General features: G+C 42.4%; 1 protein-coding gene across 1 annotated transcript in view; it reads left to right on the top strand.

The window, feature by feature from the left end:
• Window positions 1-19,409, top strand: part of LOC126473829 (vacuolar protein sorting-associated protein 8 homolog) — a 201,659-nt gene that overhangs the window by 39,560 nt on the left and 142,690 nt on the right. Inside the window, exon 6 of the mRNA XM_050101150.1 lies at window positions 1,336-1,515. Within this exon, the coding sequence (XP_049957107.1) occupies window positions 1,336-1,515 (180 nt within the window). The remainder of the gene's footprint in view (window positions 1-1,335; window positions 1,516-19,409) is intronic.

The raw sequence follows: 19,409 nt of genomic DNA, 5'->3' as shown, positions 1-19,409 counted from the left end.
CTCGTCGTTCTAGGTCTTCCCCAGTCGCGAGTCATAGGCTGGAATGTTCCGTGCTCCCTAAGACGCCGATCAATTGCTTCGAACGTCTTCCTGTCGGGACACCTTCGTTCTGGAAATCTGTCTCGATACAAACGTACTGCGCCACGGCTATTGCCACGTGCTAATCCATACATCAAATGGGCATCTGCCAACTCTGCATTTGTAAACATTGCACTGACTGCAAAACCACGTTCATGATGAACACTAACCTGTTGATGCTACGTACTGATGTGCTTGATGCTAGTACTGTAGAGCAATGAGTCGCATGTCAACACAAGCACTGAAGTCAACATTACCTTCCTTCAATTGGGCCAACTGGCGGTGAATCGAGGAAGTACAGTACATACTGACGAAACTAAAATGAGCTCTAACATGGAAATTAAGCGTTTCCGGACACATGTCCACATAACATCTTTTCTTTATTTGTGTGTGTGGAATGTTTCCTGAAAGTTTGGCCGTACCTTTTTGTAACACCCTGTATGTATCAGACCTGCAAATTCTCTGAAATTGTAGGATTTCATAACAATGTGAGATACTTTGCCATTCCTGTCCAGGGTACATAATGGAGTTGTCCTCTAGTGTAAAGGTATTCAGCAAGCTTCTGTTGATGATGCAAGAAACTGGAAATCCAACCAGTCCAAAAAGAAATTAATTTTGCTTAATTATTCCCTCATTTTACAGTTTATCTGATTATCTGGCTTCAAGGATTGGAAATTCATGTCAGTAGCAGTGTTTTTTTTTTTTTTTTTTTTTTTTTTTTTGTGAAAGCTACAAGACAAATATTATGGTATTGTAAACAGACCTGTGTTATTACAGTTGTATATAACTGTTTTATTTTGAAAAAGACCACTGTTATCAAAAGTAAATATTAAGATACGTGGACAACAAAAAGCAGCTATTTAATACAACAGAGGAAAAGGCAGCTTTTTTGAAGTAGCAAATTTCCTTCTAATTTACTAGATTACATTTAGTAGGCATAATCACAAACAGTATTAAGCAGTATAGAATAAATTATTGTTAATACTGTGTACAGATTAAGTTTCAATGATTTGCCTGTCTTTTTGTTAATGTTTACCTTGACTCGTTCCGTATCCCTGAAGGTGCTCTTTTGTTAGTGTGTCTGCAGAACTTTATGAACAAATGACTGAATGATCCTTATGTTGGCAGGCTTGTAATGTACAAATGTATATTTTGAAGAATTGTTGAAGAAAGTGTGTAATATACTATAGATGGTTGTTGCAAGCAATAATTTAACATTTGACACACAGCAATTATTATGAGTGTTCTGTGGCCCAGGTTATTGTCGTAAGCATTCGACCAAGGATGCGTGTCCTGTTCACCCACCCTCTGCAGAGCAGTCCAGTGTCCCTGCCACTAATCTCATGGCAGTTTGTCATAATTCAGATGGCTGACACCAGTAGAGTTGTGGATCCTGTACTTGCTTTTGCAAGGGATTCAACTTTACACTTCTTTCAGGTGAGTTTGTGGCCAAATAATGCTACTCTAGGTTGAAAAGTGAAATTTTTTTAGATTCATAATAAACTGTTTAAGATAAAAGCTAAAAAATAATAGCTGATTTGGCTTTATCAACTTTTATTAATAAAATAAAAGTATGCTCTTATTAACCTAGAATTAAAAACTCCAGTAACTATAGTGAATGCAAAGGATTTAAAGGATGAAAGTTGGAATCACAGTCTTCATAAAAAAATAATCTAGCCTCTCTATTATCAAAATAAAAGATTTCTTAAAATTAAGAATTGATTATCTCATGTAGATGCTGCTGTACTCTGAGACCTGCAAGTTTCTTCTACTTGAAGCCCAAGACTGACCATATTAAAAGTGTAACTCTTTCCTTTCCTTTATTGAGTTGTCAGAAAATATGCCTAGTCTAGTCTTGTCTGTCTGACATTCAAATAATTTTAATCTAAAGTAGCTTTATAGAATGAAAGGAAAGTTATAGATTGGTCCTTTTCGTGATGGTAATTTCAAAAATCTTTGACTCAATTTCATGCATCCAATAGCCCTTTCTTCCTAAAGGTAAAATTAAATGGTTTATTTTGGAACCAAAATGATTACTCTACAAGATTGTCGCTTCTCTGTATAATTAATGTTTACAACTCTCTTCTAAGCAATATGTATGCAAATGTGTGTCTGCTATATATCTCCATATATGTGTCACTTGAGATACAGAAAAAATCCATACAGACTTGAGTAAACTAATGTGCCTAAAAGGTTAAAGTTCATCTTTAAACTTAAAATAGCAAAATCATGTTTACATCACCCATGTAGTCAACAAACGTACTCCACCATCTCTTTGCATCAATACAACGTTGGTAAAAGTGTAAGGACAGCAGACTAATAGATGCTTTTGAGTAGTCACTAATGTAAAGATGGAATAATTTTGTTTTGAGCCTGAGTTGTAACATAACAAGAGGTCAAAATGGAAACAATCATATTGTTGAAGCAGATAGTCGTAAATGTACATAAAATTAACACCGCTTGTGAATGATCCTTGTGAAACTTTAGCTTTCACAATTGTAAAAATTTGTATAATCAGCTTGTTCACTCACTCAATTCACTGGTGTCAAATAAAACCATCACTTTCCAATCTATCTTAAATCTTTACCTTTTCTTAACACCAGTCTGTCAACACAATCAAGATTTTGTATTTCAGAGAGAAATTATTGTGAATCATCAACATAATCACTTTGACATCCACAATAGAGTAAGTATCACCTCTAAACTTTCGCATGAATTAGTCTTCAGCTACACACATATACCTATGCATTCTAATGTCACCTAGGCCACCTTCAATCATCAGGCTGGCCTCTGTCGTTTCTAACTTTTTGGAAGAACTTCCTTGGCCATCTGTGATTCATTCATTAGCTGTGTGTCCTGCCCACTTCAACTTCATTATCATTACTGTTGCAACTAATGACCCACCCCAGCTTCTCTCAGGTAGAATTAAGCGTCTAAGGTTGAATGACTTGTCTAGCATACCTGTAATTTTGTTTAGAGGCCAGTTATGATTAAAATACAATGTTAGGTAACTGAATTCTAGTATAACTTAAACAATTTGAATAGCACATGCCAGAATACTTCTCAGAAGAAATACTTAATCAATAATCGTTGTATTTCAACTGTTTTGCACAAAAATTCATAAATCGAACACACACACCTTCCATGTGAATCAGTCTGTCTCTTAGCAAAAACCACATCAAAATCCCCACAGTAGCTCATGATATTAGCCTCCACGTAGAGGCAGAAAAATGCACCATGAGACTTTACTTTATAATATGCCACTCTTTCCTGTCTCTTTTCATAATTCTCACCATGAATTTCTCCATTGCTTGCTGAGAAACACTCGGGTTTTGAATTACTTTTACATAAAATATCTCACCCCAGCTATTCAGAACAGGTAACACACACTGATTTCAGCATGTAAATAACTTCAGTTTTAGTATGTTGCTTATACCATACCATACTTCAGCCTTATTGTACGCGAGTTTCAGGCCTGTTTCCAAATTGAATCTATTAAGTTCTTCCATTAATTACTGAAGTTTGCTTGCAACAGAGACAAAAGAGCACAGTGCCATCATCAAAGTAGTGGTTCAGGAATCTTGTGGTAACACACATTCTTTCTTTGCTTTCTTCCTATTAGGAATGCTGTGAATAATTCTGGTGATATGGAATCTGCTTGGCCGCTCTCTTTCACTTTTAAATTTCTCAATATCTTGGTGAAGTACAATGGAAGTTGCAGCATGAACATATACAAGGGTTGGAACTTCAATAGTGGCAACTACTTATTTACAGCTCGTACAAAATAGATACATGTATCAAAGTTTTACTAACCTTCAAAGTAGTCACCAGCATCGTGTATAACCCGTTGCCAGCAATGTGGAAGTTGTAGGATACCCTTAGCAGTGCCAGTTGTGTTGACAGTTTGAGCAGCACTGTCTATTGCCCAGCAAATTTGTAGCAGTTCTGAAGCGAAAGCCGTGAAGTGTTTCCTTCAGTTTAGAAATAGAGTTGAATTCATGAGGGCTTAAGTCAGGGGAGCGCAGTAGGTGGTATAGCACTTAGCAACCCCATTAGCCAAACAAATCAGTAACAGCTTTCACTATACGTGCTTGAGCATTGTCCTGCAAAATGATGGTCAGGTCCTGCAGAAAGTGTCATCACTTCTGTCTCTAAGCTGGTCGTAGGTTGTGTTCCAAAAATGAACATCATAGAGACAGAAGTGTTGACGCTTTCTGCAGGACCTGACCATCATTTTTCAGGACAATGCCCAAGCACGTACTGTACAAGCTGTCACTGATTTGTTGATTGATGGGGCTGCTAAGTGCTATATCACCTACTGCATTCCCCTGACTTAAGCCCTCATAAATTCAACTAGATTTCTAATCTGAAAGAAACACTTGATGGCATTAGCTTCAGAACTGCTACAGATTCGTCGGGCAATAGACCACGCTGCTCAAACTGTCACCACAACTGGCACTGCTAAGAGTATCCTATGCTTTCCACATCCCTAGCAACAGGTTATACACAATGCTGGTGGCTAATTTGAAGGTCAGCAGAACTTTGAAACACGTGTCTATTTTGTACGAGTTGTAAATAAGTAGTTGCTATTATTAAAGTTTTAACCCCCGTATATTATTCAGTATATTAACACAGGTTGATATGTATTCCAGCTTTTACCTTACAGATATTTTGCTGTCGCTGTTCTTGAAGTTATTTGGTGTACTGGACCGGCTATGCAATGCCACTAACTCGTGGCATGTAACTTCTTTATCCTTTGCAGTGGACGGTGCTGAAAGAGAGCTCCAATCTATTCAGAATTGACTGTACCTATGCATAATCTTCAGCTGTTCATGTGGTGTCGTTATTGCTAGCCCCCTTTGCTCTGTCTTCCCAGGTACTGACAAGACAAGACAAAATGCCAAAGCACAAACAGGCCCCCACAGTAGGTGGGGATATGCACACAGCATCACATCTCATCGATGTTCTGAGCTGATGTGTTTTACACCAAATCTACTCGTATGGAAAACCAGAGTGTGCACATTAGGGTGTTCCACAACTAGCTAAACAACATATCCAGTTCCCACAAACATCTTTTGTTGGCCTAAGTGGTTAGATGTGGAACATGTTACTCCACAGGATTGGCAAAACTTATTTGCTTGGCATTTATATTTGTGAACTTTGTTGGGAATCCACACAATGTTATCTTAATGTGCTCACAGTACTACCAGCCGAAATAAAGCCCAGGTAAACAACCTATTGGCAATGTAATAGAACAAGCCAGCATACCTGTAGTAACATTAACTCAAATCATTTGCAGATTGATTCTGGGGATGGGCTACACCTTTAAGTCCAGCCAATGACAATTGGTTTACACCGTGTAATGTGATGTCTGTCTGAAGAGTGTGTCCCTCGGTTTTGGTGCCACCCGTAATTGATGAAGGCACTGTCCATTGTTTGTGTTTTGGATGATTGTTGATATCTCCAGAGAGAGTAAAAGATTTTTCAGGATTGCTGTCAGGGGATGAGACAGTTACAGTAGCGAATATTTTGTATTGTGGAGATTATGGAGTTAGTTACACACAACCAGATGAGGGCATGGTGGCATATTTTATATGTTGTAGCAAGCCTAGATGACAGTTCTAAGTATTTACATCTAGAGGAGGTTGAGAAGATGCTAAACATATAATGGACATTGATCAGTTTTAGTAAAACACTTTAACACAGAATACCTAACTTTGGTAAATATCCCATGTCCATTTGAGGGACGATATACATTTAATACAATTACAGATTTCAATGATAACAGTTAAGTTCTTGCACTGAATGAAAATCTAGTATCATTTTACATTTAATTCTGAACTTGGAACACTGTCCTGACTAATGACACAAGCTTGCTCCAGAATCTGAACTGTGATAATTATGCTAGCAGACTGACTACCAAAGACTGAAGTGAGCAGTTCTGCTCTCCGACATAAGTAGACTTCCAGTAGCAGTGTACAGAACATCTTGAGGGCGTGTCTTCGTCATCCCTCATTTATGCCTGCATCTAGCAATAAATGTCTTTAGATTGTGGCTTGTTGTGAGATACCAACTCTAATATGGGACCTCACTGTTCAGATGACACCACATTCCTGCCTGTCAAATCTCAGCACCATGGTCATTCAGTGCTGCATGTGTGGAGGGGGAAAAGGGCGTGGGGGGGGGGGGGGGGAGCAGGCCTGAATGCAGACATAGATGAGGGTACAGGGACTGTAGCAACAGCCAATGGCAGCTCCCTGTTCTCACTCTGGTATTCACCTTGAGAGTGACCAGGAAAACTGGCCAAAAAAACCAGCCACAGGGTGCATGCCCGCAACCAGGGATGCAGATGCTGTGGTCAGGAAGACAGCAGGTAGAACTGCAGGGTGCTATGGTGGCTAATCAGAGGCAGTGCCTCCACATACATCGGCTCTGGCGGGGGGGACCAAGGCCGACGTCAATCTCCATTGGCACTGCACTTTACAGCATCAACTGTGACAGGTGGAGAGCTGGAGATGACTGCTATTGCAGATTCTAACAGCTTGCTGGATCTGTTGGCAAATATTCTGCAGCAGAGTCACTGCCATTAAAGTGCTGCAGCTGTTTCTGCTGATGCCAGTGCAGTCCTTGCACCCTTGAACAATGGAAGGCGAATGACCCAGCACTTGTGTGATAACTCCATGTGCCCAATCCTGTTCTTGCCAAAAACTTTGTTCTGTGACTGAAATTTCATCTGACATGACGAAAAAACTGTTTCCGTGGCAGCCGCAGATGATGCAACAGGGCATGCTAATGACAACAGTGTAACAATCCTGCCTGCACCTTCCCATCAGGTGGTGAAACCTACAATTATGGATAAAGGGATATAAGGCAAAAGCTCAGGGCTCATGTACTATCATGTGTCATTTCCTGTTACTAACTTGCTGACATAATACCTCTGAAACAGTAAGCCCTTTGACAATCACAATTTCAGTTAATTACAACATAGATTAACGTATCAGATCTCAATAACAGAGCAATAGAGACAGGTAGACCTTGGTTAATGAGAGTTTCAGCTAACCCAAATTATGATACAGCTCTTAATTTAATTAAAAGGGAACAGACAGGCCTTCAGTAATAACAGCTTCAGTTAAGCAAAATTACCAAATACAAACAGCCCAGCCTTCAATAATAACAGCTTCAGTTAAAATAGAGATAAGACACACTCCTCTAAACCAGTAAATAATAAAATTTAAATGACTGAAAATTTCTAACCAACTTTAGTTACACACCTGACTTAGACAAATAACTCTTGTGTAAACCCGTAATTAATAAAATTTAAATGACTGAAAATTTTAAATCAGCTTCAGCTAAAAAAGACATAGCCAAATAACTCTCATGTAAACCAGTAATAAATAAAATAAAGAGACTCCAATGATGAGTAACTTCAGTACAAAGAATTGAGAACAATTGCAGAATAATTAACATATTATGCTCAAATGGTGATGATAGTAAGAACCAAAATGCTCCCTTTAAACAGTAATAATTAATTTTGGAAAATTTTGGGCATTCAGCCAACAAGAAATTAAAACATGTTAAAATAACCAGGCGATGTGACGGACAATCACTACCAAGATACAACCAAACACTTTGACAGTGCAATAATTTTGTCACTGTGCCACGGTTAGAAAGGCCAAACAGATGCAGAGTACCTGTACAACATGCTAAGGTTGCACATTAATGATCAATAATGGCCAGGATACTGCAGCAAGTTACATCAATACAATTCCAGCTAAGAAAAAGTTACCAAATGAGCTATTTTAAGGTACAGAATAAATTAATAAGCCTGGGAATGAATCACACACAACCGTCGATAGCAGCATTCGCACACACGTAAACCTCCTGACAGCTTTTTAAGTATTAGCAAGGAGGGATGCCCATTGGCTTGCAGAAGCAAGTTGTATCCCCCATTGTCTTTCCATCATCGCAGTCCATTGCAGCCTGCTCGTGTATAGCATGGGGGACAGGCCTAGCATGATAAAACTGTGGTTTTGCATGATCTTTAATTGTATGTGTGCCTTAAAATCTGTAGCCCTTCTTAATCCTGGTTCAAAAAGTTCACTTTACTTCTTGTAATAATCAGAAGCAAGGGAATGAGACACTGAAACACTGATTTGTGACACATTGCCTTTTATGTACAATTGAACAAATCAAACAAGTCTATGCCAAAAATGTTTGCACTGTTTCTAGAATGTAGTACGTGGAATGAAATACACTTCGTAACATCACGAAAAGTTGCAGGCAAACTGCACACACATAATACATGTATTTCTTGTCTGCCATAAGCAAACAAAATAGAAGTAGACTTTTGTAGTTGTGGTCTACCAATCAGATTATAGGTGTCTTTACTGATTAGGGATACAGATGCACCTGTGTCTAATTGAAATTAAACTGTCTTGCGAGTCACTCTTAATTGGACAAAAAGTTTTTTCTACTTTCAGTGAACTACAGCAGAAGATTGGCATGAAGTGAAAAAGTGAGACTTACTTTGTGAATGTCGCAGTTGCTTGGTCACCATAGCATGAACTTGCTGTGGCTTTGTGTTAGACTGGCACTCTTGTAAATAGACTATTTGGATGTGACTTTGCTTGTCATACTTGAAGCACTGTTCTTCATAAAAAAGGACATGCTTGCTGTCATGAGTAGGAAAATACTGTAGACAAGACTTCCTCTCCTTTTTCTGAACTACAGCTCATGTACCACATGACCAAAAGATTTTACCTTTAATCTGAGCCCTGTTTTTATGCACTTTAACATTAGCTGACAACTGATTGTCTTGTGTACTACAAACAAGAGAAATAGACAGAATCTCAAAATCAACTTCAGTTCCTTCCACAGTACTGTGAGGTGTTGTAATTGACAGAACTGTTTTGCCGGCCGGTGTGGCCGTGCAGTTCTAAGCGCGTCAGTTTGGAACCACGTGACCGCTACGGTCGCAGGTTCGGATCCTGCCTCGGGCATGGATGTGTGTGATGTCCTTAGGTTGGTTAGGTTTAAGTAGTTCTAAGTTCTAGGGGCCTGATGACCTCAGTAGTTAAGTCCCATAGTGCTCAGAGCCATTTGAACCATTTGACAGAACTGTTTTCAAATCCAGGTCTGGAAATTCTAGGATAGCAGCCCATATGCTTATATCTGATGTGTTTTGCACGACTGCCTCATGTAGCCTCACATCACTATAACTTTGTCCACAAAAACACTTGAACAGACAATGTCTTCTTAGTCATTTTAAGTTCAGCATTCCACTATTTTAATGACTTTTCAGGGTGCTTCTTCAGATGGCAAAATTTAAATCTTGCCACTGTGACATGAATCTGTGTCTTATAACATTCATCGATATTCCTAACCAGTTCTTCGTATTATACATCTTTGGGAAACAGCTTGAGACACAAGCAATAGACATCAACTCCAAGAGTGGACAGAAAGAATACTATGCACACTGTGCCTTGAATGCTGTAGGTGCTGAAATGAGCTTTGAGTTGAGTGCGATATTCCAGCTAATCTTCTTTCTTGCTATTAAGCAAATGAAACATTGGTGAACATCCATGCCCCCCCCCCCCCCCCTTCCTCCCCCCGCGGGTCCGGGTGTTAGAATAGACTCGAGGTATTCCTGCCTGCCGTAACAGGCAACTAAAAGCAGTCTCTCACTTTTCAGCCCTATAGGTTCAGGTCCTATTTTATGGTTTGACCTGCCACTTTCCAAATTCTACAGAAGTGCGGGCATATGTGGTAGGATGCCTTACGTGGTGCATGAGTTATCCAGTGTCCTTAGATTCGATCTCCTGAACCACTTGTCATGGCTATGCATCTCCACCTGCTATTAAACTACTTGGGCAAGGACACTTTCTGGGGTGTCATCTTCTTCCATTGTCTCCTGTCCTCTTTCGCCCCCAAGACGATACTGGATTTCTCTATGCCCAATATCCAGCACTGTAGCCAGTCCGTTGTGGTGGGGCCGTCATGTACCAATATGGTGGTAGCCTCCTGACAACACAGGGATCGCACTGCTGATACCCGAGCTGTAAACTCCCCACATATGTCAAAGGAGCAGATACCTGTCTTCCTGGGGCATCAGGACTGCCGGCAATGGCCATCATGCCAGGTGGCCTTTGCTGTGGCTGGGAGAACCGCTGTTCGGAGTGGGTGGCATCAGAGCAGATGACCCGCAATGAAATTGACTGTCATCTATTGCTGGTGACCGTACAGTGCCAGCAGCCTCTAAGAAGGGCAAGATCGAGTACAATGCTGACAGATATGAACCTAAATCATTTCCCTCCCACGCTACACCATGGGAGAAACATAGGGCTACAGAAAGAAGAGAGCCCTATTCGCCTCGGTATTTAGTCTGTAGCAGAATGGACAGGGACTCCTATCTACTTACTAAACCTCAAATTTTTTGTTGAACATCTTGAGGATAAGTTTGGGGAAGTGACAGCGCTGTCTAAGATGAGAAGTGGTGCAGTCTTGATTCAGACAGCATCCCCAGCCCAATCCCAGGTGTTACTCACTTGTGACCGGCTGGGTGATATTCCTGTTTCTGTCACTCCCAATAAAAGCATCAACATGGTCCAGGAGTTTATTTTCCATCGCGACCTCCTCTTGCGGTCTGACAATGAGCTCCATGCCAGTCTAGAACAGCAGGGTGTTAATTTCATCTGGTGCATTTACAGGGGACCCGAAGACAACAGGGTTACTACCATTGCCTTCATCTTGGCCTTTGAGGGTGATTCATTGCCTGAAAAGGTCAAGGTGATGGTTTACCATTGTGACGTTAAACCATACGTCCCTCCCCCTCAGTGGCACTTTAAGTGCTGGAAATTTGGGCACATGTCTTCCCGCTGCAATTCCAATGCCACATGTCGAGACTGCGGACGTCCAGTGCATCCAGATACTCCATGTCCACCTCCTCCCACTTGTATCAACTGTGGAGAGCAGCACTCCTCCAGCTCGCCAGACTACACTGTACTCCAAAAGGAGTGGAAAATCATGGAGTAAAAGACCCTGAACCAGTTGACTTACCAAGAGGCTAAACGTAAATTTGAACGATTACACCCCGTTCGGTTGACATCCACATATGCTGCAGCTATGTTACCATCACCGTTGCAAGTACCAGTCTTACCGCACTCTGTGCCATGAACAGTGGTCCCTCCAGGCCTCCAGAATACATCTGCCCCCTTGGTGGTAGGGGAAAATCTCCTTCCAGTGCTCCCAAAGTACCTACTTCCCAAACACAGGGGACATCGGTCCCCTCCCCCAGCCGGAGAAGCAACAGCCTCCTCCAGCTCCTCTCATGCAGAAGTGCTCCCTTGGGACCCACTCTCCCACACCCTCCCAAAGTCTACACTAATGCCACAGTGGATCCTCATCAGTGGCTAAAGGAGCCAAAAGCTGCTGGACAAAAAGCTTCAGTCTTCCACCGTGCCTGAAGCTACTTCGGAGAAGTCCTCCCAGCAAGCCCCTAAAGAGAAGCAAGAGGGCAAGCAAACAAAGAAGTGTGCTAAGAAAAAGGACCCTCCGGTGGCCCCAACACCACTGCTCCCTAGCAATTCTGTACCTGATGAGGCGGAGATCTTAGTGTCCCCTGAGGATCTGGATCTCACTGATGCCTCATCCACAATAAGAATGGATACAAATACTCAATCAGTGGCAGCAGGTGACCCTGATGCATAATCTGCCTCCTTGTGCACTTCATGCCTTCCCAACCTCATGATAATGTCATCCTCCAGTGGAATTGCTACAGGTTTTTCCACCACCTGGCTGAGCTATGACAACTGTTAAGCTTCACATCTGCTTTCTGCATTGCCCTCCAGGAAACCTGGTTCCTGGCAATGTGGACCCTGCCCTCCGTGGATGTTATAAGAACCATAGCGACTATAATAGTGTGTCAGGTGAAGTTTGTGTCTGTGTCCTGAACTCGGTATGCAGTGAACTTGTGCCCCTTCAAACCCCTCTTGAAGCTGTGGCTGTCAGGGTAAGGACGACACAGGAAGTAAGTTTGCTATGTATATCTTCCTCCAGATGGTGCAGTACCCCTGAACACATTGGCTGCACTGATTCGCCAACTCCCTTAACCTTTCCTACCTTTAGGAGGTTTTAACACCCATAACCCCTTGTGGGGTGGCACTGTGCCTACTGGCCGAGGTAGATATGTTGAAACTTCACTGTCTCAACTCAACCTCTGCCTCTTAATTACTGGGGCCCCCATACATTTCAGTGTGGCTCATGGCACTTACTCGGCCATTGATTTATCCCTCTACATCCCATAACTTCACCCGTCTGTTCACTGGAGAGCCCATGATGACTTGTGTGGTAGTGACCACTTTCCCATCTTCCTGTCACTCCCCCAGTGCCATTCCCCAGACGTCTATCAAGATGGGCTTTAAACCAGGCAGACTGGGAAGCTTTCACCTCTGCTGTCACCATTGAATCTCCCCGACATGGTACCATCAATGTGGTAGTTGAGCAGGTAACTAAATCTATCGTTTCTGTGGCGGAAAACGCGACCCCTTGATCTTTAGGGTGCCCCTGGCGAAAGTCAGTACCTTGGTGGTCGCCAGAAATCACTGAGGCCATTAAAGAGCGTCGGCAAGCTCTACAGCGACATAAGTGGCACCCTTCCCTAGAGCACCTAATAGCTTAACAGTTCTGTGCCAACTTTCGCCAGCTCACAAAAAGACGGAAACAGGAATTTTGCGAGAGGTAAGTCTCGACCATTGGGTGCCATACGTCACCTTCCCAAGTCTGGACTAAGATCAGACATGTTTGTGGGTACCAGACCCCGAAGGTGTCACTGGCATTAACATCAGTGGTGTGTTACCTACCGACGCAAACGCAATAGCCTAGCACTTTGCTGAGTACTGTGCTCGAGCCTTCGCGTCGGAGAATTATCCCCCAGCATTTCGCCACCTCAAAAGGCGGATGGAAAGGAAAGCCCTCTCATTCACTGAACGTCACAGTGAACCCTATAATGCCCCATTTATGGAGTGGGAGCTCCTCAGCATCCCTGCACATTGCCCTGTCACAGCTCTTGCTCCAGATCGGATCCACAATCAGATGATCAAACATCTCTCATCCAAGTACAAGTGACATCTCCTCGTCATCTTCAACCGGATCTGGTGTCATGGCGTCTTTCCATCGCAATGGCAAGAGAGCACCTTCATTCCAATGCTCAAGCCCGGCAAATCCCCACTTGATGTGGATAGCTATCGGCCCATCAGCCTCGCCAACGTTCTTTGTAAGCTGTTGGAACGTATGGTAAGCTGGCAGCGGTGTTGGGTCCTGGAGTCACAGGGCCCACTGGCTCCACACCAGGGCAGTTTCCGCCAGGGTTACTCTATCACTGATAATCTAGTTTCCCTCGAGTCTGCCATTCGAACAGCCTTTTCCAGATGCCAACACCTTGGTGCCACCTTTTTTGATTTACGAAAAGCTTAAGACACGACCTGGCGACATCATATCCTTGCCACATTACATGAGTGAGGTCTGTGGGGCCCGCTCCCAATTTTTATCCAAAATTTCTTTTCGCTCCATACTTTCCGTGCCCTAGTTGGTGCCTCCCGCAGTTCCCCCATATCCAGGAGAATGGGGTCCTGCAGGGCTCTATTTTTAGTAGCCATTAACGGTCTAGCAGCAGCTGTCAGGCTGTCTGTCTCACCTTCCCTGTATGCAGACAACTTCTGCATTTCATACTGCTCCTCCAGTACTGGTGTTGCTGAGCTGCACCTACAGGGAGCCATTCACAAGGTGCAGTCATAGGCTCTAGCCCACGGCTTCCAGTTTTCACCCACAGAGTCATGTGTCATGCGCTTATGTCGGTGTCGTACCGTTCATCCGGGACCAGAAGTTCACCTTAATGATGATCCACTCACTGTAGTGGAGACATATTGAGTCTTAGTACTGATTTTCAATGCTCTATTGATGTGGCTTCCTCATCTTTGTCAGCTGAAGTGGAATTGCTGGCAGCACCTCAATGCCCTCCACTGCCTGAGTAACACCAACTGGGCTGCAAATTGCTCTATGCTGCTGCAGCACTACAGAGCCCCTGTTCAATCCCGCCTTGACTGTGGGAGTCTGGTTTGTGGTTCAGCCGGAGCCCACAGTGTTGTGTTTACTCGACCCAGTGCACCACTGTGGCATTCGACTGGCAATGGGAGCTTTTAGGATGAGTCTGGTTACCAGTGTCCTGGTGGAGGCTGGAGTCCCTCCCTGCTCGCTAGTTATGTTTCACATATTCGTAGTTATCCTGAGCATCCAAATTACCATCTCCTTTTCGCACCCACGGCAGTTCATCTCCCGCATTGAAGGCACAGGTCAGGGCTTACTCGAGGTCCATTCATGTACACCTCCGTGGCGTACACTTAGGTTGAAGCTTCACCTGGACCTTTCATGTGGTCCTAAGAACTCAGTTAACCCCATGGCTCTCCGATGGCACTTCCTCTCGATTCTTGACATGTACTAGGACCATGAAGTGGTTTACACAGATGGCTCAATGTCTGATGGTCATGTTGGCTTCGCATATGTTCATGGATGACATATTGAACAGCACTCCTTGCAAGATGGCTGCAGTGTTTTCACTGCAGAGCTGGCAACCATTTCTCGTGCTCGTGCGGGCCCCTCGCAGTGACTCTGTGGTTCTCTGCCAGTTCTGCATTGGCCATATGTGGCTAGTACATGGTTACCTCCTCTGTCCTGAGGACCCACTTCTGTGTCGCTGTGACTCCCAAATGACAGTCATCCACATGTTGCTGGACTGCCCACTTTTAGCCCCTCTGCAGCAGACTTTCAACCTTCCCAGCACCCTACCTTCGGTGTTGGGCAACAATGCCTCAACAGCAGATTTAGTTTTACATTTTATTCATGGGGGTGGTTTTTCATTGTACCATATAAGGGTGGGGATTTAGCCTTCTCTCCAAGGCCACCACCCTCCCTCCATTTTAACTCTGTTACACTTTCTTTGCATTTGTTTGTCTTGGTGGTCGTCATTTCCCTACATGTGTTCATCTCGCCTTGTCTTTTTGGGGTAGACATTTTAATGTGTTGCAGAGTGGCTGGCTCATCCTCTCTTATTATTGTGATCAGCCAGCCCAGACCATCTGCTCTATGGTTTTAATACCTCCTTCTACTTTTCTTTGTGGTGTATTTTTTCCCATTTTCTGTTCATTCCATTCGTTTTCTTTTTTGGTGTGGTTCCCTATTCCTTTTCCCCCCCTTTTACTTTCTAAAACGTGCTTTGGGTGTTTTTGTACCTTGAGCCTTGCTTGCATCAGGAAAAAGGGACTGGTGACAGTGTAGTTTGATCCCCTTACACCCCAAACCAACCAACCAACCAACACCCATGTCCCTATGATGGACGAATTACATTTAATACAATTTCGGGTCACAATGATAACAGTTTAGTTCTTGCCTTGAATAACAGTCAAGTATCACTTTACATTTAACTCTGAAATTGCTGCACTGATCTGACTAATGACACAAGTCTGTTCCTTTAATGTGAACCAGGGTGCTGATGCTATCACACTGGCTGTCAAAGAGTGTGGTGTGTGGCACTGCACTGTGATATAAATAGACTTCCTGCAACAGCGGTGTACGGAATGTCCTGAGGGCGTGTCTTCATCGCCATCTTTCATTTGTGGCTGCATCTGGCAGTTTGGTCTTTAGTTTGTGGTGCTGTCATGAGATACCAACTTTGACATGGAACCTCACTTGTAAGACGACACTACATCGTAGGTACTAACTGAGGGCATGTCACATTGAAAAGCAATAGATCTCTCTCTGTTGATTGCTCTCCTGTAGAACATGACCTAATGTGTATGTAAGTGTTTGCTAGAGCATCTACACAACTAAAAATGAAAATAAAAAAATATTGTGGAGGTGTGGCAAGTAAATAATGAAACTACTATCAGAAATGTGATTTATTGCAAACAAATTTAGAACTAATTTTTATCCTCTTCAACATATGCCTGCCCCCCCCTATCCATACACCACTGCACATGAATCTTCTATTGTTCAAAGAAATGTTGTAGGTCATCCTTTGTCACTCTCTTTAACAACTCTGCCATTTTTTCTTGTACCTCTTCAATATGCTCCCTTCAATGCAATTTTCACTCTGGGAACAGATAAGTCACAGGGAGTTAGATCTTGCGAATGCAAAGGATGTTAGAGTGTAGGAATTTGATTGTTGGTTCACAAAACGGCATTGTGGGCTGATGCATTTTCCAGACACAGAATCCAAGCATTGGTCTTCCACATATTGAGTCGTTTCTTCCTTACTCTTTCTGCCAGTTTGATTAGGACTTCTTTGTAGTATCCCTGATTAATGATTTGACTGTCAGGCATCTATTCAATCTTGATAATGCCCCTGATAACAAAAACAAATAAATCACCATCGCCTTCAGTATGGACATTCTCGTTAGTGCTTTTTTTCATTCTTGGCAATGTGGGAGTCTTCCAGGGCATCAGTTGGTGCTTTGTTTCTGGGTCGTACTGGAAGATCCATGTTTCACCAGATGTGATGACACACTGTACAAGCTGTGGATGGAGATTAGAGTGGCAGTTTCCCGCCGCAGAGCACGTGGCTGGCGGTTGCTAAGGGGGCCATGGCAAGAGGCTAGCGTTTACGTGGCCTTGGAGAAACCTGAGCAGAAGCTTGGCAGGAGTGCATATGCCAATGTTTTTGCACTTGGAGAAATTTATATGCCAGAGAAAAATTTATGCGTACCTGCTTTCTTGTCACGTTTGTAAACAGAGCGAGAAGTGGTTGCGTAATCACTGAGGTCAATGCTTGCACAGAGTGCATCCCATGTGGCTGATGCCATACGCTCGTTAATGAAGTAAGATAATTGTAGTTTTTTTGGTAGGGATAAAGGATAGGAATACTTTATTTAATTTCTATATTAATGAGTGAGATTGCCAGTGACAGTATTTTTTTTACAGTTGTCAACACCTTTAACCCACACTGACACAGCTTCAGATTCATTTATCTTGTGATGATTCCTTGTCGTGAGAACCAAAGGCATGGACGACAGGTAATAAGATTTACCTATATCTCTATCGTACACTTCCACAATCTGAAACGTCCAATAAGCGATGACGTCACGGCTGTTGAACGACTCCAGTCCTGCCACTTTATTGACTTTAAGTCCACATACTAAAGCAACGGTAGCCCAGCCATTACCTTTTTGATTGGCTTCATTGTTGCTAAGGGTAAAGTTCAGAACTCCACCACAGAAAACTGATGGACTGTGCAGGATGACTTGTGCACCTACGTAGTTCTTGGTCTTGGTAGTAATATTGTCTGTTGTTTTATAGACAGTTGGGCAGGCACGCCTTCTTCTCCTATAATAACGTGGCATTTTCACCGTGAGTGGTCAATGCTGCTGCGTGTGCGGCTGCATGAAGACTGACGCCTTCTTAACAAAATCATTACTTATACAAACAAAACTGTTGCATCCTTGAGCCCCAGGTTTGCGATGTACGACTAGCAGTTCTCGACTGACGCTAACGATCAGGAATTTTCGAAGTCTGACATTTGCGTTTTATCCCATACATGTGCTGTAGCCACTATAGCGGCATGTGTACCCGATTGCTTGTCATGATCAGAAGATCAGCAGATCAGAAAATGTATGCGTGCTAAGAGTGACACGGAGGTGCGAGTTGGCACTCATGGACAGAAAAATATGTAAAGCTAAATTATGTAGATGCACCACAAAAATATATAATAGTTTAAAAGTTACTGTTGTCTTAAAAATTGTCAATTTATGAAAGTTCAGAAGCTAATATCTCAGCAATGCTTTGGCTGATTAATATGAACAAAGTGTTCATGGATGTGGCTAGTAGAACTGCATCAAGCAATCGTAGTGGATTTAGCAGAATATGTACCATTTTTTAATGAGAGGTCGGAATATGGGATTCAACTGAGAGAAACTGTGTTTTTGGTAATAAATAAATAGACAAAACTAGCGGCAGCATTCTAAACTCTAAAGAGGTAGGTATTTTTATTTAGTATGTATTAATAAGTATGTATCTTTATTTGCTTATTTATGTTCAGTATCATAAATCCGGGAAAAGCAAAATCACACCACAAGAACATTATCTGTGAAAAAATGAAGGCAGATACAAAAAAAAAATTGTACTCAAGATTGTTATTGCCCAGAAAATTTCCATATTTTTTTAATGTATCGTATGTGTTTCGTGTTTAGTTTTAGAATATTCATAAATTTTTTGTCAAACATTGTTTTGACTTAGGCAGTCATTTCGAGGGGTGCATAGGGTGGCCATCTGTGAGGGCAGTTGAGTTTGAGCGACGCTAAGAGCCAGATGTGCCGCTCATCTGGGGCTGGTATTGGGTTGGTAGCCATGATTGGGGACAAGTATGTATGTAGCGACGTTCGAAAACGATCAAGTTTAGCGCAATATAGTGGTTTAGGGCAGCAGACAGCAGTGTATTTTGTGAACTGTGAACAGTGCCGTGATCGCGACATATGAATTTTATAGTGAAGTGTTGTAGCATCAGTTATCAGCAGCTGCCATTACCTAAAAGCCCCTCAGACTGCATTTTGTGTGTTAAGTCAATATTGTCGCAGAAGGAGCTGAGTAGCACAGTCACTGTGGTGTAGTGGTTATGATGCTAGGCTGTTGCAGGGAGGATTGTGAGTTCAAAACTCACTTGAACTGTAAAATTTTAATTTCTGTATTCGGTTCGAGTACATTCTAGAAGTATCCACAAATGTCAAGAATCATTATACTGGAATGTTCTGTAACTGTACACATACCTTATGTGTTCTGGCCGGAGGCAGTTCGCTCCGCACTCTTGTATGTGCAAGTGCTGAATAAACCTTCATTAAGTGAAGTTAGTGTTCGTCATTCATCTAATTACACCTTCTTCTATGTGATATATATTTGACTGTTTGTGGAAAAATTGAAATAAACTACTTGTTCAAATTATAAATAAATGTGAGTGACTCAATATTTTTAAATTTCACCACAATACCTGCCTGAATTTTTTTTTATATTTTATTTCATCTTGAAAATTGAGTTTACGACAAGTGTGAGCTGGCACCCTATGACGAAAAACATAGGCAAACATTGAGACCAGCTGGGCTGCTCAAGCTGAGAGTTGAGTGTAACAAATATATATATTTTTTCGTGCTGTAGCACATTGGTGCTCGAGCCAAACTATACAATCTATAGTGCGTAGTGCCCAGTACCATCGTAACACGTGACCAAGTCCGGTTTCCCATTGATTTGTTCCATGACATCAGAGCAGACGTTCTTCCAATGACAGCTTTGTTCCTGAG

The sequence above is a fragment of the Schistocerca serialis genome, chromosome 4 (genome assembly GCF_023864345.2).
Source record: "Schistocerca serialis cubense isolate TAMUIC-IGC-003099 chromosome 4, iqSchSeri2.2, whole genome shotgun sequence".
Lineage (NCBI taxonomy): Eukaryota > Metazoa > Arthropoda > Insecta > Orthoptera > Acrididae > Schistocerca > Schistocerca serialis.
The sequence above is the reverse complement of the archived record's forward strand: the minus strand, read 5'-3'. Positions and strand labels throughout refer to the sequence as shown.